The sequence below is a fragment of the Notechis scutatus genome, chromosome 1, assembly GCF_049901735.1.
Source record: "Notechis scutatus isolate UNSWTSFEM ecotype Mainland chromosome 1, rNotScu1.2, whole genome shotgun sequence".
Taxonomy (NCBI): domain Eukaryota; kingdom Metazoa; phylum Chordata; class Lepidosauria; order Squamata; family Elapidae; genus Notechis; species Notechis scutatus.
In genome coordinates this window covers 214,241,546-214,269,227 of record NC_142009.1, presented here as the reverse complement: position 1 = coordinate 214,269,227, position 27,682 = coordinate 214,241,546, and the positions used below count along the sequence as shown (strand labels likewise).

General features: G+C 39.7%; 1 protein-coding gene across 2 annotated transcripts; it reads right to left on the bottom strand.

Annotated features, from left to right (window-relative positions):
• Nucleotides 1-2,970: 2,970 nt before the first annotated feature.
• Nucleotides 2,971-27,101, bottom strand: MARCO (macrophage receptor with collagenous structure). 2 transcript variants are annotated; one of them, XM_026665311.2, is made up of 13 exons: nt 26,592-27,101; nt 21,844-21,945; nt 19,745-19,960; nt 18,056-18,100; nt 16,498-16,542; nt 13,818-13,925; nt 10,670-10,777; nt 7,807-7,851; nt 6,926-7,009; nt 6,153-6,206; nt 5,355-5,399; nt 4,093-4,266; nt 2,971-3,498 (listed from the first exon to the last, which is right to left on the bottom strand). In XM_026665311.2, the coding sequence occupies exons 1-13, from the start codon at nt 26,692-26,694 to the stop codon at nt 3,368-3,370; spliced, it is 1,260 nt and encodes a 419-aa protein (XP_026521096.2). In that variant the 5' UTR covers nt 26,695-27,101; the 3' UTR covers nt 2,971-3,367. The 2 variants fall into 2 exon arrangements, with proteins under 2 accessions (XP_026521096.2, XP_087806272.1); XM_087950146.1 differs by lacking the exon at nt 5,355-5,399.
• Nucleotides 27,102-27,682: the final 581 nt, after the last annotated feature.

The following is a 27,682-nucleotide window of genomic DNA, read 5'->3' as shown; positions in this document are numbered from 1 at the left end:
GAATTTATGGGGATGAAAATGCTGTTTGAACTCCCATTTCCCAGAATTTTTTTCACAATTGGCCATGCTGGCTAAGATTGGGAGAAATTACAATTCAGCAAAACATGAAGACTGCTGCTGAATTTAATTGTGCAGCTGTGGGGCAATGTAAAATTAAAACTAAGGAGGAGTATGAGGTTTCTAATACAATCCTAAAATGCTAGTCTTGAAGACAACAATTAGGTCACTGCAGCAACAAAATTGTAGAGGCAATCCTTGACTTACAACAGTTCATTTAGTGACTGTTTGAAGTTACCACAACACTGAAAAAAAAGTGACTTACGATCATTTTTCACACTTATGACTGTTACAGCATCCCCATGGTCACGTGATCAAAATTCAGATACTGTCATCAGCAGTATCGTGGAGTCATGTGATTCACTTTTGCACCCTTCTGAAAAGCAAAATCAATGAGGAAGCCAGGTTCACGTAACAACTGTGTGACTGACTTAACAACTGCAGTGATCACTTAATAACGGTGGCAAGAAAAGCCATAAAGTGGGGCAAAATTCGCTTAACAATTGTTTCACTTAGCAACAGACATTTTGGGCTCGGTTGTAGTCATAGGTCAAGGACTACCTGTATAAAGCAAAGGGTCTGGATTTGCTGTTACAGTTAATCTTCAATTTACAATCACAACTGAGCCCAAAATTTCCACTGCTAAGCAAGACAGTTATGAAGTGAGTTTGGACCCATTTTACAATAGCAATAGCACTTAGACTTACATACCGCTTCACAGTGCTTTACAGTACCTCTCTAAGCGGTTTACAGAGTTAGCTTATTGCCCCCAACAATTTTGGGTCCTCATTTTAGGGACCTCGGAAGGATAGAAGGCTGAGTCAACCTTGAGCCTGGTGGGATTCGAACTGCCAAACTGCTGACAGCCGGCAGTCAGCAGAAGTAGCCTGCAGTACTGCACTCTAACCACTGGGCCACCAAGGCCTTTCCTGCCACAGTTGTTAAGTGAATCATTGCTGTTTGTCACACGGTTGTTAGGTGAATCTGGCTTTCCCTATTGACTTTTTATTTATTTTATTTTATTTGTTTATTTATTTCTCAAGCAAGTATTAGATAACAGGCATAAGTATAAACATGGTGATGAATACAAGAAATGGATGCGAACAAAAAAAGAAACAATAGGACAGGGACGATAGGCACGTTGGTGCGCTTATGCACGCCCTCTACAGACCTCTAAGGAAAGGGGTGAGGTCAATAGTAGACAGTCTAAGGTTAAAGTTTTTGGGGTTTGCTTGTCAGAAGGGGATCACATAACTCTGGTTGCCAAGCATCCAAACCTTGATCAAGTGATTTGGGGGATGTTGCAAATGGTTGTAAGTGTGATAAATGGTCATAATGCCTTGCTCCTCTTGTATGGCTGAAAAGATGGCTAATCCATGTAGAGCACTGTCCAGGGGATTGCTGCCGATACAAGCCCCTTCTTGGTGCTGGCCTCTTTTCCTATTCAGCTACATGAAGCACAGTGGTATTTCTCTCTTTCATTCCGCCTGTGTTTGTGTGCATTCAGCTTATGCTGACTTTTATGAGCCAATAATAAACTCCAGACAACATTTGTAACGTTTCATCCCGCCAATATGTCTTCAGGTCAACATTTACCAAGACTAGCTAAAATGACATATTTTAGAAGAAATAATAAAATGCTACATAAAACAATTCCTTGAAAATACATCACTCTCGCTCTTTTAATACAACCCTATCCTTCTACTTTCTTTGTTTCTGGGTGAGCAGATCTCAGAAACCGATGTATGCCAATTTGGATATCTCTGCCTGTCATCGTCCAAGGCTTTTATTAAGGAAATGTCAAGGGAAAAGAAAAAAGAAACAAGTAGCAGTAAACCTTCTAGAATTCTAAGGATTACTCATCGAAGTCATTCATGGTTTTCTGCCCTCTTATATGAATATGTAATTCACCCAGAAGATAACCTCTTTCACAGGTATTCTCTGAAAGCATCACACTCTGTATTTTGGTATTCCTGATCTTCTACAACAGATCTGCTCTTCTATGACAAAAAATTGATTTAGATATGTAACATGAGAATTTCTCTTGTTGCATGTTATCAGAATGCCATCACAAAATGAAAAAGACAGGTGTTTCTTCTTGTGGGGGCACCGGGTTAGATCCTAGCACTGAGACTGCGGGATTGCTCCAGGCGAGAAGGGACAACTTGCCATGGCCAACTGTTGCCATGCAACAATCTAACCATTCAGTTTAATCATTTAAAATAAATAAAAACATTATTTTAAATTGTTTTCATTCACATTTCATTCTGTCCTTCCCTTTGCATCCTTTCTTTAATGAGTCTATTATTAAAGAAATGAATCATTCCTTTGATATTAGTATAACTCTTGTCCTTGCAGTCAGTTGTCCTGCTGTGAATTGGGGGTAGTAAGTTGTCCTGTGGCAAGTTGGCCCTGGTGAGTTGGCCCTGGTGCGTTGGGCGTAGTAAGTTGTCCTGTGGCAAGTTAGCTGTGGCAAGTTGGCCCTGGTGAGTTGGCCTAGGCAAGTTGGCCATGGCACAAGCGTTAGAATTCAGTAGTGCAGGCTAATTCACTGCTCACTCCAGGAGTCCGATCCTGACCGGCTCACAGTTGACCCAGCCTTCCATCCTTCTGAGGTCAGTAAAATGAGGACCCGATTGTTGAGGGCAATGTGCTGACTCTGTAGGCTATGCCTTGAAGGAAGACAATGCTTCACAATAGGAGACCAGTGCATTTGAGTTCTTTGGAGCAATGCACAGGACTCAATATGATGTCACCCTGATGTGGAATTTCAGGAAAAGGCACCCCTGGAAGAGGGTGAAAGTAAGATACAGACTAAAGAAACATGGTCATCCCTTTTTGTAAAGTTCTACTTCAGGTGACAAAGGCTATGAATGTTTCCTGGAATCCCAACTACTTTATAAAACAATGACATGAAGTTTAGTTGTTTTATTTACAGAAGAACCTAGCAAAGCCATTGTACTTTATTGAAGATGAACTCTAACTTGACAGATATTCATTGCATTGTGGTATGCATCTTCCATGTGTGCTTCTTATTAGGAAGTCCAATTGTATCAATAGATCCTTCATCCAGGCGAATAAAGATGCAATTTATGGGATTTTTACATAAAAACATTCCTCAGTGTACCTATGAGCCTAGATACATCAAATACATCTTTAAAATTGGCCTTGATCAAAGAAGAACCTAAAAATACATTGATGCAACAGATGACAGTGAGCATTAAGTAACTGATCGGTAAGATACACACCACATGACAGGGCTGAGGCACTTAGTTCCATATTATTTTACAGGATGTGCTGCAAAACTGTCTTAAGCACACTCAACCCCAGCGTCTTCACTGTGGCTGCAGTTGTTTTCACCCCATTCACGTTTATTGCACAAATAAATGGAGATTTCGTTTCCTGAACATTGTACATCATCCAGCCAGATCTGTCCAGTTCCTGATGAGCCAAAACACATAAGCAGAGATATAATGAGTGAATATATTCGTTGTTTCCAAGGTGAGAAAACAGATTCTGTTGACGTTATTTTGTTACGAGATCGGATTGTACAAACATGAGGGATTATTGAAGGAACCATATTCCCTTTCGCTGTTCACTCAGATGTCTAAAATTCCCCTCTAGAACAGAGGTCTCCAGCACTGGCTGGAGAATACTGGGAGTTGAAATCCACAAGTCTTAAAGTTGCCAAGTTTGGGGACTCCTGCTCTAGAACAAAGGTCCAGAGCAAAGATGCTCCCTTGCCATGTTTCAGAAAGAAAGAAAGAAAGAAAGAAAGAAAGAAAGAAAGAAAGAAAGAAAGAAAGAAAGAAAGAAAGAAAGAAAGAAAGAAAGAAAAGAAAGAAAGAAAGAAAGAAAGAAAGAAAGAAAGAAAGAAAGAGAAAGAAAGAAAGAAAGAAAGAAAGAAAGAAAGAAAGAAAGAAAGAAAGAAAGAAAGAAAGAAAGAAAGAAAGAAAGAGAAAGAAAGAAAAAGAAAGAAAGAAAGAAAGAAAATCTCTTGCTTTCTGATTTCATGAAAGTTGTGAAGAAGATTACCTGCAGGTGCAGTGAAGACATTAACAGCCCGATTGAACCCGAGCATTCGGCAAATCACATTGCCAGAATTCACACTCCAATGATCATCACAGATGGTGCCCCACTGTCCTTTGTGCAGAATCTCCACACGGCCACGGTTGTCTTGTCCTACGAGTCTCAGGAAAGCCCCGAATCCTGTAGTTTATTTGCATATGTAATTTCAAAAGACAACGGCAAATCGCATTAAGGGTTTGATTACACCAAGTATCCCTTGAAAAAGAACCTTTGTACTCCAGCTATACCTCTGTGATTTTCCACATCTAAAGGATGGTCCAGTATAAACTCTCTTAGAGGGAAATGGTGGGCTTTAACTAGAGCATTCTCAGCAAATCCTGCAACTGATGCTTCATGAATTTATTTTGGTGTTTGCAAATTTTGACTTTGTTCCTTAATATTGGCTTCTTTACTAAACCTGGTCCCCCAGGTGACCACCTAGCTCACCTGTATGCAGAGGTGGGCTGCTGATGGTTCGCAGGGGTTCGGGAGAGCCCCTCATTAAGATTCTGTGCAGTTTGAAGAACCCCCAAATCCCACTCCTAGCTGGCTCCTGCTTCCCCACATCCGTCCCTCCCAGGAGTCCCCATGCAGCCTGTTTTGGATGTAGGTAACTGCAGGTACACATGGAGGCTTGGGGTACACGAAAAATGGGCCTCCCAGAAGTTCGGGAAGACTGGAAATGGGCCCCTTTCCGCCTTCCAGAGAGCCTCTGGAGCCCGGGGAGGCCATTCTCACCCTTGCAGAAGCTCGAGGAAAGCCTCTGAAGCCCCGGGAGGGCAAAAAAGCCCCCCACCCCATGGTGCAGGAGGCCGACTAGACCACACCCACCATGGTCACACCCACCCAGCAACTGAGCAGTGAACCCGTCGTTAAATTTTTGAAGCCCACCCTTGCCTGTATGGATTAGCCACTCCTGGCAAAGAATAGCATAACACTAACAATTAGTTAGGTCCTGAAGACAACTCCTGGATTAAAATGTAGGAATACAAAGGATAATGAGCACAAATATCTTTTCTAACAAAAGGATTGCATCGTATTACTTATCTATAAGTCCTAATACAAAGGATACTATCTCTGTTTTGCCTACTTCTGGAATAGGCACAGCTATATGTGTTTTTTTTAAAGCTATTGTTTGCTCTGATGCTAGATAAAGAAATACAGCTTATATGGAGCTCCAAGTGTTCAAAAAAAATTTTTTTGCAAATTGTTTGTTGGAAATAATTTACCTGAGATGCCCCTTTCACCTTTAGCACCTTGTGTTCCTTGTGATCCTGGTTTAAGGGAATTAACAAAACAAGTGTTAATGAAACATCCAGATAACTTGTGTATGTTTTTTTTTTAAAAAATCATAAATGAAAGCAGAAACAGTATACCATGGAGTTATAAATGAATAAAATAAATACAACATGCACCAGAAAGATATTATCTGTCCTACTTGTGTGTCACAATGTCAAAGGCATAACTATCGCATGAGTTCTCATAGACTCATAGTGCCCAAACACTTTGGCCTTAGGACCATTTGTTAAATTATTTTTTAATTTAATTTTTAAAAATAAAATGATGGAGGATCCTGAAAAGTTTGGTTTGTGTGGGTTATGCCTATCAATATTAATTAGAAATTAAAACAGAGTAATTTAAAAATATTTATTTGACTTCATGGACCTCTTGAAAGTGTGTTGTCCTAGAATTGATTTTTGTTACTTCCTTTCTTTGCTACTACCAGAATAGGCTAATTTTTCCACACGTAGGAAACAACAAAGTTGTAGAAGCAGCAGTATAGAATCTTCATAGTGGCTTTCCATTAAAGATCAACCAAACAAGGCATATGGGGTAATCCAGTAGCTTCAATAAAAAGGAATTTAGAGTGGGTTGCGAGGGATCATGAGTGCTCTTTGGCTATAATTGCCTGTAATAATTTAAACATGATCAATTCATATTCTGCCCAAACAAAATGTAAAGTTCATATGCATTTGATTATACTGTGTATTTGTGCAAAATATTGACATTGTTTTTTTGGAATTTACCTGTATCTCCCTTACTACCTTTTTGACCTTGATCACCCTTTTGTCCTCGTGGACCTGAGAGAAGAAAGAAGAACTACAGGTTAAAAAGTCTTTGGAAGCAAATGTTTCAGTATGCTATTTGCAGCTCTTTCAGGTGAGTCATTGTTGACTAAAGATGTCTCTACGAACAGCAGAGAGTGGGACTGCTATGAAGAATTGGCAAGTAGACCAGTCCCTTGGAAACTCTCTGGAGAAGAGCAGAACAGGAGATTATCTACAAGCTCTGAATGGCAGCTCCTTCCAAAGGGATTGTAATACTCTATTTCAAAGGTCTTCAAACTTGGAAAAGTTTAAGACTTGTGAACTTCAACTCCCAGAATTCCTGAGCTAACATGACTGGAGGAGGAATTCTGGGAGTTGAAGTCCACAAGTCTTAAAGTTTGAAGACCCCTGCCCTATTGAATTGAGCGCCTCAGTTGTAGCAGCACCTTTAAAAAAACATTAAGCTACCTATGCTCACATTGTAAACATGTTTGTGGATGATCTGCTTAACTATGTCATGGGTATTAGAGACTTTCAAACTGGCAAGTTTAATTTGACACCTGGCGAGTTTTACTTTCTTTCTTTGATACAAGGACTTTTTTCAAGACTTAAGAGTTTAAAAACACTATATAATTGGCATTCAGAAAAAAAAGATTTTTTATGTAAGAAAATTATAAATTGAACTGGAGACCAGAGGAATATGGACTTCAATAATATTATTACAACAATAAAAGCCCATAGTATTTGCTTACCTGGAACTTGACTTACTGCTCCTGCCTCCCCTTTTTCGCCCTTTGGGCCAGGAACTCCTGGTGGACCCACATTTCCAGCAGCTCCTGTTAAGCGAATCAAAGGGTGTGATAGCAGACCAAGTGTGAAGGAAGAGTTGCACATTGTGTACAAAGAAAGGTGTGCTAAGAACCATCCTTTTTACTTGGTAAGAAAAAATTACTTAGTAATAGAGCAGGTATGCCCTGAGACCAGGACATTCTGGATCAAAATTAAAAATTGGTTACAGGATATCGTGGCCTGTCGAATTGAACTCAGACCTACTAGGAATCATCAAACCCCTTAATAAATTGATAATTGCTCATGAGATAGAAAGAGCTGATCAATGAAAGAGGAGAAAAAAGGGAAGAAAATCTGCAAATACACTTTTAAAGTATACAATCTGATGCCAAATGAGAAAAGCAGTAGTCACTTCCCTTTTTAGGAACAACATTGTAATTACATCTAGCAATTTCAGCAAAGACTTCTCTATATTATGTGTTCTCAGGAGTCAAATTATTTCTAGGGGAAAAATTAGTTGCTCTTGTTTTAGTATTTTCTAATAGATATAAGTCCTATTGACTTCTGCATGTCTTATTGCGTAGTCAGCATGCTTTGCTGTGCAGTGCAATCCCATGGATTTTCACTCAAAATTAACCTCTGTTAAAATCAGCAACATTTACTTCCAGGAGGTGGGTGAGACTATCATGCTCCTGAACATATCTACAATGTGTAAGAATAAATGCTACTAGATGTAAGGAAATTGACTTCTGGTAAGTATAGGGTTATAGTGTTGGAGAATGTTTGTGTCAGGGCATAGGTGATAAGAAGGGCATTTCAATTGCATTTACACAACATTGTTTACCTTTATTTCCTTGTGGTCCAGGAAGACCGCTGTGACCTGGCTGACCTGAAAGAGAAAATAATATTTCCATGTCTATATGTCTGAGTGTGTTTCTATAAGTGAAAGGAGATTCTTTGGGTGTTATGAACATGACATACGCGACCCCAACCTTTTTACTGACCGGCGCCGCTGGGCCGGTCCGGCACAGCTGGGCTGCCCTTTTGAGGCGTGCTCCGTGAGCCCTGAAGCTCACGGGCCCTTCATCATACACCACCGGGCTTGTTCTGCGGGTGGTTGGGGCCCTGACACTGGAATGATGCCTTATATAGAAAATATAGTCCAATCAGCATTACTGGATGATTTCTGGTGAGAGAGGGATGGAGGTGATGCACCCATTCTTGGTCTTCTTGACTTCTCAGAGGCTTTCAATACCATTGATCATGATAACCTTTTGGGCCAACTTAGGAAATTGAGGATAACTGGCACAGTTTTGTGCTTTATTGAGTGTTATGGGACTTAGTGCTCTCTGCTCCTTTTTGACATCTACATGAAACTGCTGGGTAACATCATCTGCCACCACGGGATGAAGTATCACCAATATGCTGATGGTATACAGTAATATATCTCCATTCCAGGTAAAGTAAGTAATGCTGTGGTTATTTTTTCATAGTGCCTGGAAACTGTGGGATGAGGAACAATTGACTTCATCTGAACTCTAGTAAGTCAGAGTGGATGGGCCCCTCTGTATCCAACAGTTTATTATCTTTGATCTTAGATGCGTTGCACTACTTCAGACAGACCTGGTACATAATCCGGGGTCCTCCCTGGACTCATGGCTCCTGGTCAAAGAGCAGATAGCAGCCATGGCTAGAAGGGCCTTTGTTCAACTTTGTATTGTCCACCAGTTATATCCTTTCCTGGATAGGGAGGCCCTCTGTTTGGTCATTATAGACTATTGCAATGCACTCTACACGGGGCTATCTGAAACATGGAACATCTTTGCTCTGTGAACTGCATTGGGTGCCAGTTTGGTTCCAGGTCCAATTCAATGTGTTGGTTATGTAAAGCTCCACATGGGTCCAGCTTACCTATGGAACCATCTTCATCTGAATACTTTGGCCCATACCATGTAGTCAGGAAGAGAAGGTATGTTGCAGACCCAATCAGTTAAGGGATTCTGACTGGCAAGGTCTAGGAAGAGAGCCTTCTCAACCTTTCAGTTTTGAGTAGAGAGCCCAGAGGAGCACTGTGGGGCTGTTTGGTGCCCTAACAGCCCTCCCTTCTCCATTTAAAGTAATCTTAACAGCATTTAATCATCCCTGCCTTCTTCTAAATTTGTAATTGCTGTAAGCTGTTTTTATAGTTATACATTATATTGTACATCACCCAGAGTCCCTCTCTGAAGGAGATGGGCAGTTTAAAAATGTGAAAAAATAAAATATAAATTTAAAAACAAGAATAGGAGAATACACTTTGAAACTTGTAGAAAGATTGTAGGAACATTTTTAGGGATGAGTAAAACTACCAACTGGATTATAGTTCTAGAATGTCAAATGGAGCACTAATGCCTTGAGTGGAAGACTAATGAAAAACATTAAATCATCATGGGTATTGGTGGGAGAAAAACAATTTGAAAAATCAATTATTGAAAAGTCATAAGGCAGAAACTAAAGGACAACAAATGATATTAGAATAAATTATCCCAATGATAAGTACTGTATATTCTATACATATGTCTTAAAAGAAAAATAGTGCTCCTCTTAAGGGAGATTTCTCCAACCCAGGTGTGCTATGTTACTTTAATCCTCAGTAGTGGCTGAGAATGGACTGAAGAAATATAAATCTGAAGGACACCAAGGTTGAGTTAAGGAGTAGAGACAGGTAAAGTTGAATACTGTGTAAGTGGTATTCCATCTACCCAACAGAGCCAGTATATTGTACAGTGTATAGTGGTTAAGGCACCAGGGCTAGTAAGCAGAAGACAATGAGTTCTAGTTCTATGTTGGCACACAGTCAACTGGATGACCTTGGTCAATCACTCTCAACTCTAGGAAACAGGAAAGGGCAAACCACTCCCCCAAAACTTTGTCTCTATCTTCTTACAGAGACAAGAAGAATTAAAGTACAGGGACTTGTCGGCATCAACATTGACTTGAAGACACTAAATAATAATAATAATTCATTCCATCCTTCTACCTATCTATTCAGCCTCAGGATTAGCTTTTGAGGGATTGTGTGGGGCTGCAGCAAGAGATAGTGGAATTTACCCAGTGCCCATCACCTGACAGGATGAAGTCTCTGAAAATAATCATTTGGATGTTATGATTCTAAAGCATAATAAAAACATTTTGTCAAATTAGGAGATGGTTGGAATGACCTCAAACTGCCAGAAGACCTCTGCTGTTCCCAGTTCTATTTCACTCTATGTGAAAGATGTGAAGATTGGGTTTTCCTCCACTCCATGTGTTGTAGCTCTCTCCTCTATTAGGTCACCATGTTTTCTTACTCCCCCCCCTCCAATTAATAAAGAAAACAGGAAGGACCAGCTAGTCAAACAGTCTAAGGATTGCTAAGAAAGAAAGAAAGAAAGAAAGAAAGAAAGAAAGAAAGAAAGAAAGAAAGAAAGAAAGAAAGAAAGAAAGAAAGAAAGAAAGAAAGAAAGAAAGAAAGAAAGAACGGAACTGCTAAAATATGGCTGACTATGGTTTGTTTGTTGTCTGAGTAGTTGCTAATTGAATTATAATACTAACCCATAACATTTTCCCACTATTTACTTCTGAAAATAGTAAATGTCACCTAAACAATGAAAGTATAATTGAGTACTTGACTATCCTTCGTGATCTAAATATGACATTCAAGATAGCACTTGGTTGCTTTCACTTACCTTCCTGGCCTTGATTTCCCTTCTCGCCCTTCTCTCCTGGAGGACCAGTTAATCCGCTTGGGCCTGTGATTCCTCTTTCACCAGGTTCCCCTTTGGATCCTGGAAAGCCTGTTTAGCAGGTTAAGCACACTAAATGTAAAGGCAGAAGTTTTCTCATGTGTATAGTCTCTGATTTGTTTTCAGTTGTAACATCATCATAACACAACTAATTTGCTTACTATCTGCTTCACCGAGGACAATCACAGTCTAATCAATTAGCTCTTTCTATTAACGATGAAGCTGTATATCTTGTTTCTGGGTCAACAGGCGCTTGAGATCATTTGTCATGTGAGTGATGAATTAAGACAGATTTTTCTCAATCTGGAGTTTCTACATGATTTAGAAGGTAGCCTCCATAACTCACAACGAGAATGCCAAATTAGCTAGAGCAGGGGTGTCAAACTCGATTTCATTGAGGGCCGCATTAGGATTGTGTTTGACCTCAGGGAGGGGGTGGTGGCAGAGTGGCGTGGCCAGGGTGGGTGGGCCACTCGATGTCACTCATGTTGGGGGCACCTGTGGTGGCCCAAGTGCTCTGCCAGTGAAAACGGGATCCCGAGCTCCGTTTCCAGCTATGATGGCCTCCTGCAACCCTCTGGCAGCAAAAACGGAGCTCAGGAGGGCTCTGTTTTCACTGGCAGAGGCGCCATGGGCCAGTCCTTCGCTGTTTCCAGGGCAACCCAGTGGGCTAGATCTGGCTCCTGAGCCTTGAGTTTGACACCCCTGAGGTGGAGAATTATGAGAAACAAAGCCCATCTAGAAGGACTCAATTTAAAAAAATTGTGCTAATTTGGGTCACAGAAGTGTTCTTACTTTAGGCTGAAACAATTACCACACATTTAACTTGCAACATTTTTTTTAAAAAAAAATCACAGCTGTGAGCTGGGGGAGTTGAGTTTTGGGTTTAGCTTGGTTGGATTTGGATAAATGATTGAACACAGTGTGGAACAGGGAATAAAGTGCTTGTCAAGCGGAGAGACATATAAGTAAATTACATAACATACATAAAATGTGCTGGAGGGGGTGGTTTTAATGTAGTTTGGAAAAACTATTAGGAAAAAAAAAAATCATAGACAAACTTAATTTGTCTATGATTTTCTTTCTGATAGTCATGACATTTCCTAAAAGTCAGAAGCAGGAATCATACTTTCATCAAATTGGTTGGATTTTATGATTTATCTTAATAACAATAATTATATTCAGAGTACTTCTTATATATGATAACTTTTCACATGTATAGTACTCGATTTAATTTACATGGTAGATTTTTTTTTCTACACTGTGTCTTTATGTTAATGTAATAGCTACCCATATTGTAATAAGAAAAATAAATAAGCTACGTTTCCTTTAAAAATGAACCTGAAAGAAATTAGGCCTTACTGATATCAGATGCAGATATCAGTAAGGCCCCAAAAATGATAGATGGCAGCAAAGAAATACAAGAAACTCTGCCATCTAGTGATAGCCTAGGTTTACAAACCAAATTTGGTAGCCTTAAGCTTGACAATCTATTTCCTGAGGGCAAACTCAGGTAGCAAAAGCAATATCATAAGGTTTCTGGTGGGAAGCCATGCTACACTGATGGATTCATTCTGTTTCATCCCCAGACTGTAATTTACACAGCCCTAACCCTGCAAAACATCTGATATAGTCCAGAGAATCAAGATAATAGACGAGAATATTTGTAACTCAGGGTTGAACTGTGGGTTCTTGGTGCTCTCTGATTTTGATTGGTTTCTTGCAGACATTTCATATCCCAATTAGGTAATATCATCAATGGCAAGCAGTTGGGTAATGAAACACCTGCAGGCAAACAACCAATAGCAATAGCAAGACCACTTAGACTTATATACCACTTCATAGTGCTTTACAGCCCTCTCTAAGCAGTTTTACAGTATCAGCAGATTGCCCCCAACAATCTGGGTCCTCATTTTACTGCGGATGGAAGGCTGAGTCAACCTTGAGCCTGGTGAGACTTGAACTGTCCAACTTCTGGCAGCCGGCAGTCAGCAGAAGTAACCTGCAGCACTGCATTTTAACCACTACACCACCTAAACCAAGTTCTAAAGCAGGGGTCCTCAACCACCAGGCCGCGGACCGGTCCCGGTCCGTGGAGCACTCTGTACCGGGCCGCAAAGAAAAAAAAATAAAAAAATGGCGGCTTTCTTCGCCTTCGGTGAATGCTGCTGGGATCAGGGATCAAGGACACAAATGAAAGAAGGGGGGGAGGAAGCAACTGAAGCCTGTCCTGCTCTCTGGCTCACCGGCTTCGGTTTCCTCCCGCCTCGTTCCTCTCTCAGTCGCCCTCTCACTGCTCCACCAGCCCAGGAAGAAACTGCTTCAAAAGAAGCCGGGGGGGTGGCTTTTCCTGTCGCGCAGCTCCTCCGAAGCGCTCGTTCACCCCCACCCCGCCCACCCGCGCGCGTTTCAATTCAGTGCCCCATTCTGCCTGCCTGCCTGTTTGGTTGTTTGGGAGCAGCTTCGGCTGAGAATAATAACTATTCGCCTCTTTTTATCAGCCGAAGCTGCTCCCAAACAACCAAACAGGCAGGCAGGCAGGCAGAACGGGGCACTGAATTGAACCGCGCGTGGGCGGGTGGGGTGGGGTGGGGGTGAACGGGCGCCGGAGGAGCTGCGGCGACAGGAAAAGCCACCACCCCCGCTTCTTTGAAGCAGTTTCTTCCTGGGCTGGTGGAGCAGCGAGAGAGCGACTGAGAGAGGAACGAGGCAGACACCTGAGGGAGGGAGGGAGGGAGACACCTGAGGGATGGGGCTGAGGGAGGCAGGGCCGAGGCGCTCCCTGAACTTGGTGGTTTGCTGGCAGATGTTTTATTACCCGACTAGGTAACAACATCAGATGTTACCTAGTCAGGTAATGAAAGCGTCTGCAAGCAAACCACCAAGCTCAGATTCTCCCCTGGTCCTTGAAAAAGTGTTTGTGCTTGAAACTGGTTGGGGACCACTGTTCTAGAGCATCAAGAACCCACAGAATCAGGCGAGTTTATCATTTGCCTCTTTCTTTTGTCATAGCACCAGCAGAATTGCATTCCATTAAGAATAGGTAGGTAGAAAATATTTCTCACTTCAAAATGATAATAATTCGTCTTACCGTGAGATCCCGTCTCCCCCATTTCTCCTTTCATTCCTGGTTCTCCTTTTAGTCCAGCAGGCCCAAGATCCCCTTTTGATCCCTTTTCACCATCTAGTCCAGAAAAACCTGATATAAAAGAGATGTGTGCATTTAATAATTATTTTTAATTGAGCCACCGTGCTGTGTCCAGTACTGAATTCAAGAAATTTAATCTTATTGTGATTCATACTACAGTAGCTAGTCGCAGGGATGCAGTGGTCTTATATAATAAACTTTGACTTGCTTTGCTGTGTTGTCATAGTGCAGGGGTGTCAAACTCAAGGCCTGCAGGCCAGAGGTGGATTCAGCAGGTTCTGACCAGTTCTGGAGAACTGGTAGCAGAAATTTTGAGTAGTTCAGAGAACCGGCAAATACCACTTCTGACTGGAGATTTTACAGTATCCTTCCCCTGCCATGCCCACCAAGCCACGCCCACAGAGCCGGTAGTAAAAATGTTTGAATCCCACCACTGCTGCAGGCCGCATGCAGCCTGCAGGGTGCTTAGATCTGGCCCATGGGGCCGCCTTGGAAACAGCAAAAGACTGGCCTGCGGTGACTCTGCCAGCAAAAATGGAGCTCAGAAGGGCTGCAGGCAGCCCTTCTGGCCTCCATTTTTGCTGGCAGAGGGCTACAAGAGGCCATCACAGCCAAAAACGGAGCCTCAATGAGTGATGTTGAGCTGGCCATGCCCACCCCAGCCCCTCAAAGTCAAACACAACCCTGATGTGGCTGTCAGTGAAATTGAGTTTGACACCCCTGTCATAGTTCCTGGCTTTCCCCAAATGATAAATCATAAATCATAGCTTAACAAACCATGATGGCTCTGTTCACACCAAAGGCAAACCTATTGCCTAGCATGATATATGCAACAAGAATGGCCGGGTTTGTAAAGATTCAAGGCAAAAACCCGATGGCTAGTTTGCAGCCCAGGGTATCATTTGAATGAAGCCCTGATAGCTAATATACGGTCCAGGGTGCTGAACAAATGAGGGAACTGGGTTAATTCAATATGGCATGATTAAGTAAACCTGGGTTACAACAGAGAAGACAAATTGTGGTGCACATTCACCATATTCTGTGAAGATGGAAAGCTGCAGTAGATAGGGCCATGTTAGAAACAGGTCATATTATGCACTTGAGCAGTCCTGGATTTACTGATCCAGTTTTACATTTTTTGCATGTTTTTCTTGCCTAAAATTATAAGAAATGATGACTCAATGAATTTTAAGTATATGGTAATTGAGGGAATTCCAGGTGTCCAGAAGGAGGAATTGGGGCTGTTCACATTGCACATCCCTCAGTTAGTATGTTTGGCACTAATGTATCGTAATTTGAGGAATTATGGCCGTGATGGTGAACCTATGCCATGCGTGCTGGAATTGGCACGCAGAGCCACTTCTGCCAGCATGCAAGAGGTCACCCGGAAGAGCCCCACTGCGCATACATACGCACCGCCCACCCTCCAGCTGATTGTTGGGTATCTGGTGTGCATGCGCGGGGGCGGGGAAGCATGGGAAATGCATGTGCATGTGCAGAGATATGTGGTGCATGGGGGGGATCATGTGCACATGTGCAGGGGAATGGGGGCCGTGTGCATTGCCTTCTGGGTACTGGCATGTGAGTTTAACCTTTGTCAAAAGGTTAGCCACCGCTGAATTATATGGCATCTGGGCACATAATTTCATAAGAAACTTCACATTATCTTTAATAATCTTTCTGTCATCACTCCACTCTCCAAATTTGAATGGTATATCTTTGCATTGATGGTTGTGCAGCTATGAATTAGCACAAGTTTGAAATGAATGTTACGCATTGGCTATACTAAAAGAAAGATAGAAATATTTGTTCAGTATTTGTAGTCGTTACAAAATCACATATCTCTATAGTATGTATGTGTATGTCGATCTATCAGTCAGTCTGTCTGTCTGTCTGTCTCTTTGTCACTGTCTCTCTCTCTCTCTCTCTCTCTCTATCTATCTATCTATCTATCTATCTATCTATCTATCTATCTATCTATCTATCTATCTATCTATCTATCTATCTATCTATCTATCTATCTATCTATCTATCTATCTAACATCTATCTATCATCTATCTATCTATCTATCTATCTATCTATCTATCTATCTATCTATCTATCTATCTATCTATCTATCTATCTATCTATCTATCTATCTATCTATCTATCTATCTATCTATCTATCTATCTATCTATCTATCTATCTATCTATCTATCTATCTATCTATCTATCTATCTATCTATCTATCATCAACTGATCTATCAGTATCTCTGTTTTTGTCATCTACTATATACTAAATCATCTCTAAATATCTCATTGACTGCACATTAGTAATAATGTGGCTTCATTTCAGCAAAATGGCCTTGCTGGTTTTATTTCAGTCTTGACATTGGAAAATGCAGTTGCTCAAGTTATATGTATTTAGATCAACCTTTCCAAACCTTGATATGGTCTATAAACAGAATTAGGTTTAAGACACATGACTGTTCCTGACTTCATATCCACTCAGGAAGATAGTTAATAAGAGGGACAAGAAGTATATAGGCATGTAGCTTATAAATGGATCAGAGTTGTTATATTCAAACTGGGTCAATGCTCTAAATTCAGAACTGAGTATTTGAAAATGAGACCTTTATTACCTTGGTCACCTTTTATTCCTGGAACTCCTCTTTCTCCTTTGGGACCTGAATATGAAGAAAAGCAGATTCTTATTTTTATGATGGTCTTCAAAGTTTCCTCTCCCTCTCTCTTTCTCTCCCTCCATCCCTCCCCCCTCTCATACATGCACACACACACACAGACTCACTCACTCACTCATAAATCAGCATCAGAAACCAGTCACTAAATTTATGTTACTACAACTGGCGCATTTTCATTGCTGGAGGTGAGTTATGGGTAAAATTCAGATAGTATCTGTTTTTGGGTGAAGGGAATGTATAGTCATTGGCCCTAATCTTCCACCATGTATTCATCTGGCACGAGATCTGAAGTGCCTACATGTACAGAAATTGTCTGCTCTTAGACTTCATATATGTAATAATGGGATACATCTACCAGGCCCATCTTAACAGCATTATGGCCCCTGGCCCCTGGGCAAAGCAGTGTACTGGGGCCCCTGTTTGATACTTACTCACAGGAATAAAAATATAAATGGTCGATAAAATTAAACATATATTTGCATGTTAGTATTAATTTTAAAATGCAGTAAAATGCCTGTATTTATATGATACAAGGTGCACTGAAGGCTTAACATACACAGATTAATATGGGGCCCCTATGCTCATGGGACCCATGGGCAAATGCCCATCAGGCCCATGAATTAAGACAGCCCTGCCATCTACTCAAGTGTCCAGCTATCCAAACCAGCCTATTTGCATCAGGGATAGGTGAATCTGTCAGTTCTGATTACTTTCTGCGTCTAATCTTGCTCCTTTCATTCCTTATATTTGTTCCAGACAATTTCTGCATCTAACTGCTTTTCTTTAATCCACATGAAAATTCATGTGCATTTTCTTGCACATTTCTCCCAGAATATATATTTTGTGCAAGAGACGTGTTTTTGGAAAATGAATTTCCTTAATATGATTTCTTTAATTTTCTTAGTTGGCCTTTTCTTTTTACATTATTTCCATTACCCTATCCATTTTCAAATACATTTTTTTTTAAAAAAACTTGCATGTATATTCCTGCACTGCAAATTGGATAATAGGATTAGTTCTCCTTTTCCTTTTACAAATAATGCACAAATACAGATTACTGCTGATTTCTGTGGATCCATCCGTCAGTGGTGTTCAGCAGGCTCATTCTCACAATCCCTGATGAATTTGGAAATACAGAAATGAACAATTTAGTAGCCATACTTCAAATGAATGCTGTAGAGCAGCTGGTCTTGCCTACTTTGCTTGCTAGAACTCAGGTGTGTATTTGTTGTTTATAGAATATCATGCGATTTTAGTTGCTTTCAGATATTTTATAGGAATTAAGTTGGACCCAATAAAGGAAAATATTTGTAGCTCAGGGTTGAAATGAGGGGTCCTTGGTGCTCTCTAAGGTTGCTTTAATTTACTTAGTTGGAATAATGAAACATCTGCAAGAAAACAAGCAAGATGACAGAGCACCAAGGATCCCTCAATTAAGTTGGAGCAATAAATGAAAGAATAGAAAGTGATTAGATTAGGTCATACTATAGTTACCCACCAGGAGGTCCTGCAATTCCTTGAGTCATGTTGCTTTTAATTTGGTCTGAAAAAGATATTAACATCTGTTGGAAATAGCATAAGTCTGTAACTAAAAGCAAAATAGGGGGCGTGCATAAGCGCACCATTTGTGCCTACAGTCCCTGTCCTATTGTTTCTTTTTATTTTTCTTATAAGTATCTATCCCATGTATTCAAAACTATGCTTATTCTTATACCTGTATCTTGTAAGCGATTGACAAATCAAATAACTACTAAATACTAAAAAAGCATTTTCACACGCTTATTATCAAGCTACATAGCTACTCCAGATGTCAACCCTATTTTAATATTTCTCCAGTTATGTGCAGCATTACTGTTTACAACATTCATTCCTCATTTTTTTTTCATGGATTACAGTACAGTATGAACATTTGTAGCATTTGTTTGAATTCTACTCTTAGAAATATCAGTATCATTCCCATGCAAAACAATTAACAATTCCTTTCTAATGTCCTTATTTCAGTTTCATTCCAAACCATTCCATCGCTTTATTGGCCATGACATTTCCAAGATGTACAGAAGGGCCTTCTGGGTATTTATAGCAAGATCAACAGATTTCCACCCAATTACTGCAGACTCTAATAGGTTCAACACCTTTCATCAAGCTACAAGTCTACATGAAGAAGAAACAAATGTACTAATGAAATACAGACAGGTTGGCATATAATCAGTGTAAAAAGTATTTTTGGGTCTTTGCTAAGGTGATTGAAAGGGATGACACCCAATCCCAAACAGTAGTACTGGGGGGGCTAGTGCATGTTAATGTGATTATTCTGGTGGCCTTGCTGTGAGTGACAGCAATAGCAATAGACATGCTTCAGACAGTTTTCTGAATGTTGCTATGTTGCTATGTGACTGACTTTACCTGCTATTTAATCCAACCCAGATCATAATCCAACACAATGCCCCAGATCAATGATATCTGTCAGCTCTATATCTGTCAGCCTGGTAGACCAAACAGGAAACATGACCAGATAATCTAATTCTACTTTATTGTCAAGCTACACAATCTGAAGGTAGAATTCTCCTGTTGTCTCCTTTACAGCCTGAAAAACTAAAACTACGGAAGAGCCTTTCTGAATCTCTTGCTTCACCCACTATCCAGCTGCAGGCTATGCTGTCTCCTATCCTTAGATGGCATCACTTTGTTCTATCTCCCAAGGTCTTTCCCACATATCATTACAACATCATAGCTTCTACACCAAAATGATGAAAACACCAAATTGGATCCTTCCTTCCTTCCACCCACCCACCCATCCATGATCACTAGCAAATGGTACATGCTTTTATGGAAATACTCTGGTCATCTTCAGCATAAATTGGGAGTGTTGGAAAGGTCTTGATCAGAAACCTTTGAGATTATAATAATTGTACATTTGCTTCACAGAAAAAAGTCTATACAGAATTTGATTTTAATGGCTTAATTGAGCAAATTTAATTTTTTATATTCAAGTTCTTGTCCATGAACTCTTGCAAAGGAGCAAAGGGAAGAGCATAAACAGAAATGTTCCCTGAATTATAAATGTGGCATTTGAATAAAGAAATCCATTCTATTTTGTATACAGCATTCAAAATACTTAATATGCACAGTAGGAGGATGGACAAAACAAAATAAAACTGCATTCAGATTACGTGAAGCTAGGATGTACCTGTAATGTTTGCCATTTCCCACTGTAGATGTTGGTTGCTCAATTTCATTACATGAATTTCTTGTTTTAAATTGTGGATCCAGTTTTCTTGACCACTGTGAGCATTGATTCCAAAAAAGGTCTCATTCTCCATGGTGACATTATTGACAAGATGATTCATTAGTATTGCTTCTCTGGCTTCTTTCATGTTATTTATAAAGTTGTGCATCGTATAGACTAAGAAAAATTGAACAGAAAGTAATGAAATGGCTAAAGTTTATTCACCATTACCCAAACGTGCTAATTTTCTAAGTTAAATGTTCATTTTTCTACATAGCCCTGGGAGAATGTAAAATTAGGTGAAGAACTTTCCTGTTTTAACTAGATCCTACTATCTTGTCAGGGAGCCTTGTTCTCATGTTTTAAATGTTATCTTGAAGTTGTAGAAATAATAATATTTTGTGAAAACTCTCATCAGGATGTGTCCTTCCATGCCATATCTGGCCAAATCACTGGTCTATTGCTATTGTTAATGTTACATAAAACACACCAAACCAATTATTGTAGCAGGATCCTATTGACTCTTTCACATTTCTATAACATGAAAGATACAGAATAATTCAGATTCAAGCCTTTTCAATATTCATGTTTTATTCTTTCACTTTAATTAATAGGCAACTATTTGCTACTTCAAAGTTAGTGTTTGAAGGAAATATATTGCTTTATGCAATACAATTTAATCTGATATTTAAAAGTGGCAACTGTGGTATTGGCAAAGCAAGAAAACATTAACTATGGACATTCTCTTTGGAATGGTATGTTCATTTCCAAAGGGACGGCGCTGACCAGAGACTTCATTTATTGAGATATGTGTTTTCTAATGTTTCTTCTAGTTAGACAGTGTCATCAGCACAAGGGACATAAGTTTGGGCAGACTCAGGGAGACAGTGGAAAGCAGAGGTGCCTGGCAACCTGTGGTACTTGGGATTGCAAAGAGTCAGATTCAATTTAGCAACTGAACGACGATAACAAAAATATTTTTTCAAAGAAATTGAGTGGAAGTGAAAGATTTTCCAATCTGGTGATCACTTCAACATTAGAGGGTAACTTGTATGATTTTCCCATCTCCTTTCTCCTTGTCTTTTTTCTATACTTTAATGTCCCACTTCCTTTTTCTTCTCTCTCTCTCTCTCTCTCTCACACTCTCTCCCTCCCTCCCTCCCTCCTTCTCTCAATGTAAGGATGAAAGAAAAAGGGAGAAAAACATTTGTGGTTGCCACAAGTAGAAAGCAAATTGACAGCACATAATCAGTCCATCAATCAATCAACAAACCAACCAACCAATCAAATGAAAAGTGGTGGTATCATTTATTTGTCCAGGTGTCCTTACTTGTTGGTCATAATTCACCAGCTAAAGGCTCAGGGCATACTTGGATAATACTTGCATGGCATTTTTAGCTTTTAGCTTCTTCTGTCTCTAGCATACTTCTCCAATTTAATCTGGAGTACAGAATGGTTTCCTATTGCTATGTTGCTGCTATTTTTAACTTCAAAATTATCTGTTAAATAGAGATAGATAAAAAGCATTGTAAAGAGATAACCCAGATTGTGATGAGAAAACTCAGGATGATTAATCTGACTCACATGTGGCTGAAGACAAAAGCATCTGGAAAACGGGTTGGGAAACTAAAAGTCTGAAGGTTATGTAGTGAATGCTAGGAAATAATCTTTGGCAATGTTTTTATTTGTCAGGTATCTGTTAAAAATGGTCTCCCTTTTGTTTGGAACTCTTTGGGATGGGCGAGTTCTCTTTACCTTTTTAACTCTATATTCTTTTCAGATCATTAAGATGGGGGGGGGGGCTTCATGATCAGAAATTCAGCAATCAATTAAAGAGGACACCACAAAACATATGGATGCTTGAAAGACATCACATGATGCTCCTCAATACCAGCTGTGACTTTCACACAACATAGAGTACATTGAACTGCTACTTCAATGCTGCTGAGGGAATATACTAGGGATTTGGCTAGCTAGATATACCAATATCAGTAGTGTGAGAACAGACAGTTTTTAATTTTTTAATTTAAAAAAACTAAATTACATTTAATATAGCTTACCTTCATAAGCCAAAAATCCCATGCCTCCTGTGAGCATAACCAAATATATTATGAATACAGACCAAACACAGCATCTGCAAGTCTTTTTCTTATCTTTTGGTTCTAAAATTTGGGGAAAAACAAAATATACAGAGTAATATAAGTCCATCATTTGGCTCTACAAGTGACTGAAACTACCATTATTGGTCAAATAATGATAGTTTCAGACCATAATAATCTTCTACACAAAATGTTATAAAACATGGATCCTACTGAATAGCAGGATTAAAACAGGTTATCCTTCATTGGTATGTTTAACAGAGAGTTAATTGCTTAATTTCTAGACAAAAGGCGGTGTAAACTAGAATAGAATAGAATTCTTTATTGGCCAAGTGTGATTGGACACACAAGGAATTTGTCTTGGTGCAAATGCTTTCAGTGTACATAAAATAAAAGATACATTTGTCAAGAGTCAAGAATCATCAGGTACAACACTAAATAGTCATAGGATACAATAAGCAATCAAATCATACTAGGAAACAGTCATAAGGATACAAGCGACAAAGTTACAGTCATACAGTCACAAGTGGGAGGGGATGGGTGATAAGGAGTGATGAGAAGATTAATAGTAATAGTAGTGCAGACTTTGTAAATAGTTGAACAGTGTTGAGGGAATTATTTGTTTAGCAGGGTGATCTTGTTCAGGAAAAAACTGTCCTTGTCTCTAGTTGTTCTGGTGTGCAGTGCTCTATAGCGTCATTTTGAGGGTAAGAGTTGAAACAGTTTATGTCCGGGATGTGAGGCGTCTGTAAATATTTTCACAGCCCTCTTTTTGACTCGTGCAGTATACAGGTCCTCGGTTGAAGGCAGGTTGGTAGTCATTGTTTTTTCTGCAGTCCTAATTATCCTCTGAAGTCTGTGTCTGTCTTGTTGGGTTGTAGAACCAAATCAGACAGTTATAGAGGTGCAGATGTTAGACTCAATAATTCCTCTGTAGAACTGTATCAGCAGCTCCTTAGGCAGTTTGAGCTTTCTGAGTTGGCACAGAAAGAACATTCTTTGTTGTGCTTTTTTGATGACGTTTTTGATGTTAGGTGTCCATTTTAGGTCTTGTGATATGATAGAACCTAGAAATTTGAAGGTCTCTACTGTTGATACTGTGTTGTCTAGTATTGTAAGAGGTGGTAGTATGGGAGGGTTTGTTCTAAAGTCTACCACCATTTCTATGGTTTTGAGTCTGTTCAGTTCAGATTGTTCCATTTACACCATGAGGCAAGTTGTACAACATCCTGTCTGTATGCGGATTTGTCATTGTCTCAAATGAGACCAATCACTATTGTGTCATCTGCAAACTTCAGTATTTTAATAGATGGATCATTTGAGATACAGTCATTGGTATACAGGGAGAAAAGAAGTGGAGAAAACACACAGCCTTGAGGGGTCTCTGTGCTAATTGTACAGGCATCAGATGTGATTCTGCCTAGCTTCACCTGCTGCTTCCTGTCTGTTAGGAAGCTTATGATCCACTTACAAGTGTGTTCAGTAGGGGTGGGCTTCTACCAGTTCTGTCCACCTCTGTAGAACCGGTAGCTCTGAAGAGCAGCAGACATAGAACCGATTCTATGTCTGCTGATGTTTTTGCCCACCCGCCCACCCGGGCTCTTACCTGACCTTTATTTCCTGATTTTTTCAAATTCAGCTGCAGTGCGAGGCACAGCTGCAGTTAAAAAAACAGGAAAAAGGGGCTTTTTGAAAGGCTGCTTCTCTGCACACAGCATGCTGATGACAATTTACAGGCGCGCGCCGGCAGCGTGCGGGGAAGCACATCGTAAATCACCAAACCTCGTAAATGACCGAACTGGTAGTTAACGCTGTCGGATCCCACCCCTGGTGTTCAGGTACCATTAGTTGGTTTAATTTACTTAGAAGAATGTCTGGAATGATGGTATTGAATGCTGAACTGAAGTCTACAAAGAGGACCCTTGCTTAGGTAGTTGGAGAATCAAGGTGTTGAAGGATATAGTGCAGAATCATATTAACAGCATCATCTGTCAATCGGTTTGCTTGATATGCAAACTGCATGGGATCTAACAGCAGATCTGTGATATTTTTCAGGTGGGACAGCACTAGCCTTTCAAAGGTTTTCATAACTACAGATGTTACAGCAACTGGTCTGTAGTCATTCAGTTCCGTGATGGAGGGGTTCTTTGGCACTGGGATGATGATAGAGCATTTGAAGCAAGAAGGAACATAGCACATCTCTTGTGATTTATTGAAGATTCGGGTGAAGATGGGGGCCAATTGGTCAGCACAGACTTTTAAGCAACTATGGTGTAGGTATAAACTATTTAAGCTTATTTGGAAGTATATTTGATTATTCAAATTTCTAAAGACATCTTCTCAGAACTACAATCAACAAATGACAATCTCCCAAGAACTCACGTCTTACTACTCATTTTCACTATCTTTTACTATAAAAGTTTTGTAACTTAGTGACATACTAGTCAATCAATATAAAAGTAAACCAAACTAAGCAATATAATTTTGCTTATTAGGATATTTTGACATGACCTGTGACAACAACCAGCTGAATAAATGTTGAAAAATCTGACAAATTTGATATAGGGGCACAGCACGCTGAACAATTCTGGGGAAGTCAGTTCTTGCACCCATGTCCATTTGAAAAGTCCTATTGACAGAATCTCACTTTGAAGGGACAACAACCCCCATCAGTAAAATTTGTGTGTATTTTCTCACAAAACTCTTTCCTTGTCACTACAAATAGTTATAATGAAAACCTTGCCTGTGTGAAAAATAGCACTTAGTGTGCCATAGCACTTTATGAAAGGCAATTTTAAATTCATCCTTGATTAATATTTAATGATACTTCTGCTGAATCCTCTAAGAATATCTTTTAGCAAATGAGATGGTTCAACAGCACATTTCATTTATCTCTTTCCTCTGTGAAATTCACAGAACTGAAAAGATGACCAATATTCTTATCGACATGGTGTTCAAAGTACATATGTATGTCAAAAAAAAAAAAAAAAAAGGTCAGGTTGATGGTTGCAACTATGCACCTGAAGCCCCACTGCTATGCATATGCATAGTAGTCCAGGCACATACAAAAGGATGGCAACTTCAATTAGCAGACATAATCCCCATTTTGACTTTTTTGTATGGCAATGTGCAAAAGTGGTTTGTCATTGCTTTCTTCCAGGACATATTTTTAATGCCTATTCTAGCCATTAGCTTTGGACATCTCAGTGGTCCCAATCTAAGTCATAACCAGGACCTGTCCTGCTTGGTTTCTGATTTCTGGTTCCTCAGCTAAATTCTGGATAAAAAGTATTCATCCGTGTGTGTGCTCTTCCATGCTACTGAATGAATAGTGTTCCTCAGAAACCACTTATGCATATCCCAAAGGTGCTTTTCCAAATGGCTACTGGACTTCCTTGGGGTGTCCCCCCCCCCACTTTCAAGAGGTTTTGCTTCTCCTACAAGAAGCTTCTTCAGTTCTGATTCTTTAGAACTTTAGATTCTAAAAACTTTCAAATTCTAAAATTCTATAAAGGTGGACCGGTTGCTTTTGTGGTGTGGAGACAACAACTTGGTCCTCAACACCAATAAGACCAAGGAGCTTATAGTGGATTATAGAAGGAACAGATCAGACATCGAGCCCTTGCTTATCAATGGAGACCGAGTGGAGCAAGTGGCCAGTTTTAAGTTTCTGGGTGTTACCCTAAAAGAGGACCTGACCTGGGGTGCTCACATTGCAGACCTGGTCAAATGGGCCAGCAGAGATTATATTACCTGAGACTTCTCAGAAATCAACAACCGAATAAAAAAACTGCTGCTGACCTTCTACCGCTGCACCATAGAGAGTATTTTAACTTAATGCACCTCTGTGTGGTTTTCCAATTGCACAGTGGCAGATAGGAAAGCACTTCAGAGGGTTAATGTCATTGTCCAGAAGATCATTGGTTGCCCTCTCCCCTCTTTGGAAGAGCTTTATAGCTCCTGCTGCCTTAAGAAAGTTCAAAACATTCTCAAAGATCCATCTCATCCTGGGAACCTTTTTTTTTTTTGGAACTATTACCATCTGGCAGTTGGTACAGAATAATAAAAACAAGGACAAATAGGCTGAAAATCAGCTTCTATCCCAGGGCAGTAGCTCTGTTTAATTCTACTGTATAGTGCAGTGTTGGTGCGGTGTCTGGGGTTTTCGGTTCAATGTGTGGAGTGTGAAGGATGTGTGTTTCTGTTTATTTTCATGGTCATGATGTGCACTGAAGATGGTGTTTGATTTCATTGTATAAGGTGCAATGACAATAAACTAAAGTAAAATAAACTAAACTAAACTTTAGATTCTTTAGAAAGCAAAATGTTTTCAAGGAAAATAGAATAAGAAAATCCAGTTTCCTTTTGGAAAAGCACCTGGGGACAATCATAACCTGGATGATTGAGAATCCCTATTATGCATGTATACACATATTTGCATAGACACAAACCCATCACATATATGCCATGACCAAGACTACAATCCAAATTTAGGAATATAATCTTGGTCATGAAATTCCATCCCACCCTTCCATATTTTTATGTCACTGCCTTAAAATAATGCCCTTTAATGCACTAACAAATGAATTCCATTTATAAAAGACAAATTTGTACTAATCGCACAAATTCTCACTTAGAATTCGCACAAATTCTTAGATATTTTGATCTAAGCATACATGATCATCAAATAGTAAAAAAAAATACTTTACCACTAATTTGAAATGATGTGATTCCAGAAGATGCAAAAGTCATCTTATCTGACAATGAGAATATTTTGTTGTCATCCTCAGTGAAGTTATTGAAGTTCTCCATGATCAAAGTTTTACTGTAAACTGCAATCCTATCAGGATAAATTTACTAGTTTTATCTCCTGGAAATACATCTTATTACAAGAACTCTTGCCATTGGCTGGATTTTATTTTTTACTAGACTTGCAAAAAAGAAAAGGAAAAAAAAATCCCTAGCAGAGTGCCTTTTGCACTTCCTCCAAAAAATGTCCAAGCATGGGCTGGTGAATATACCCTTTGATATTAAAGATTAAAAGGTAGAGCTAAAAACTAAAATCCTTAATCTGAAATGTGACTCTTGTCATTTGCACAACGATTTTGAAATCTTGAAATCTCTTTGACGCCTCATGCTTATGTAAAGGCATGTCTATATGTTTAACTCAGCATTATTTTACGAATAGGAGTGATTGCAGCAAATAATGGACTGTAACTATCATTGTGCAATGAGAGAACTGCAGGAAGAAAAATGCTGAAGCAGTGGGAAATTGGGGTGGAGGGCTTGCACAAGAAGAAAAGGTATTAATAGCTCAGTCTAGAACTTCTCCCTGGTCCCATGAGCACCTTGAGAGAGACGCGGGACAAAACAAAATAGAGGAAATGGAAAAAAAATATAGCTAAGCCACCAATACAAACGATGACACTCCAAACCATATAATGATGCAAATTACTGTAATAAAATGTTGAGAAAAGCGATAAGGAAAGACCAAGAATAGGAATGTGGCAGTGAGTTTGCATCATGACTAATATAGACCTGCGGTTAGGAGAAAATATTCTTACTATTGGCTAAAAAGAATTAGCCAATATTGAATACGCAGAGGCTATATATATTCCCCCGCCCCTGCCCCATCTTGAATAATATTGAAGTTTCTTTGGCTGATGGTTTTGTTTCTATGAGAGCATGCCAGGAATCCCAATTTTTTTATGCGGCTGAAAATTCTTCAGAAGCAGGGCTGTTCAAATTGTGTTTTGTAGCAAATGCAACATTAGAACATCAGGGAGGTATTTCACTTTTT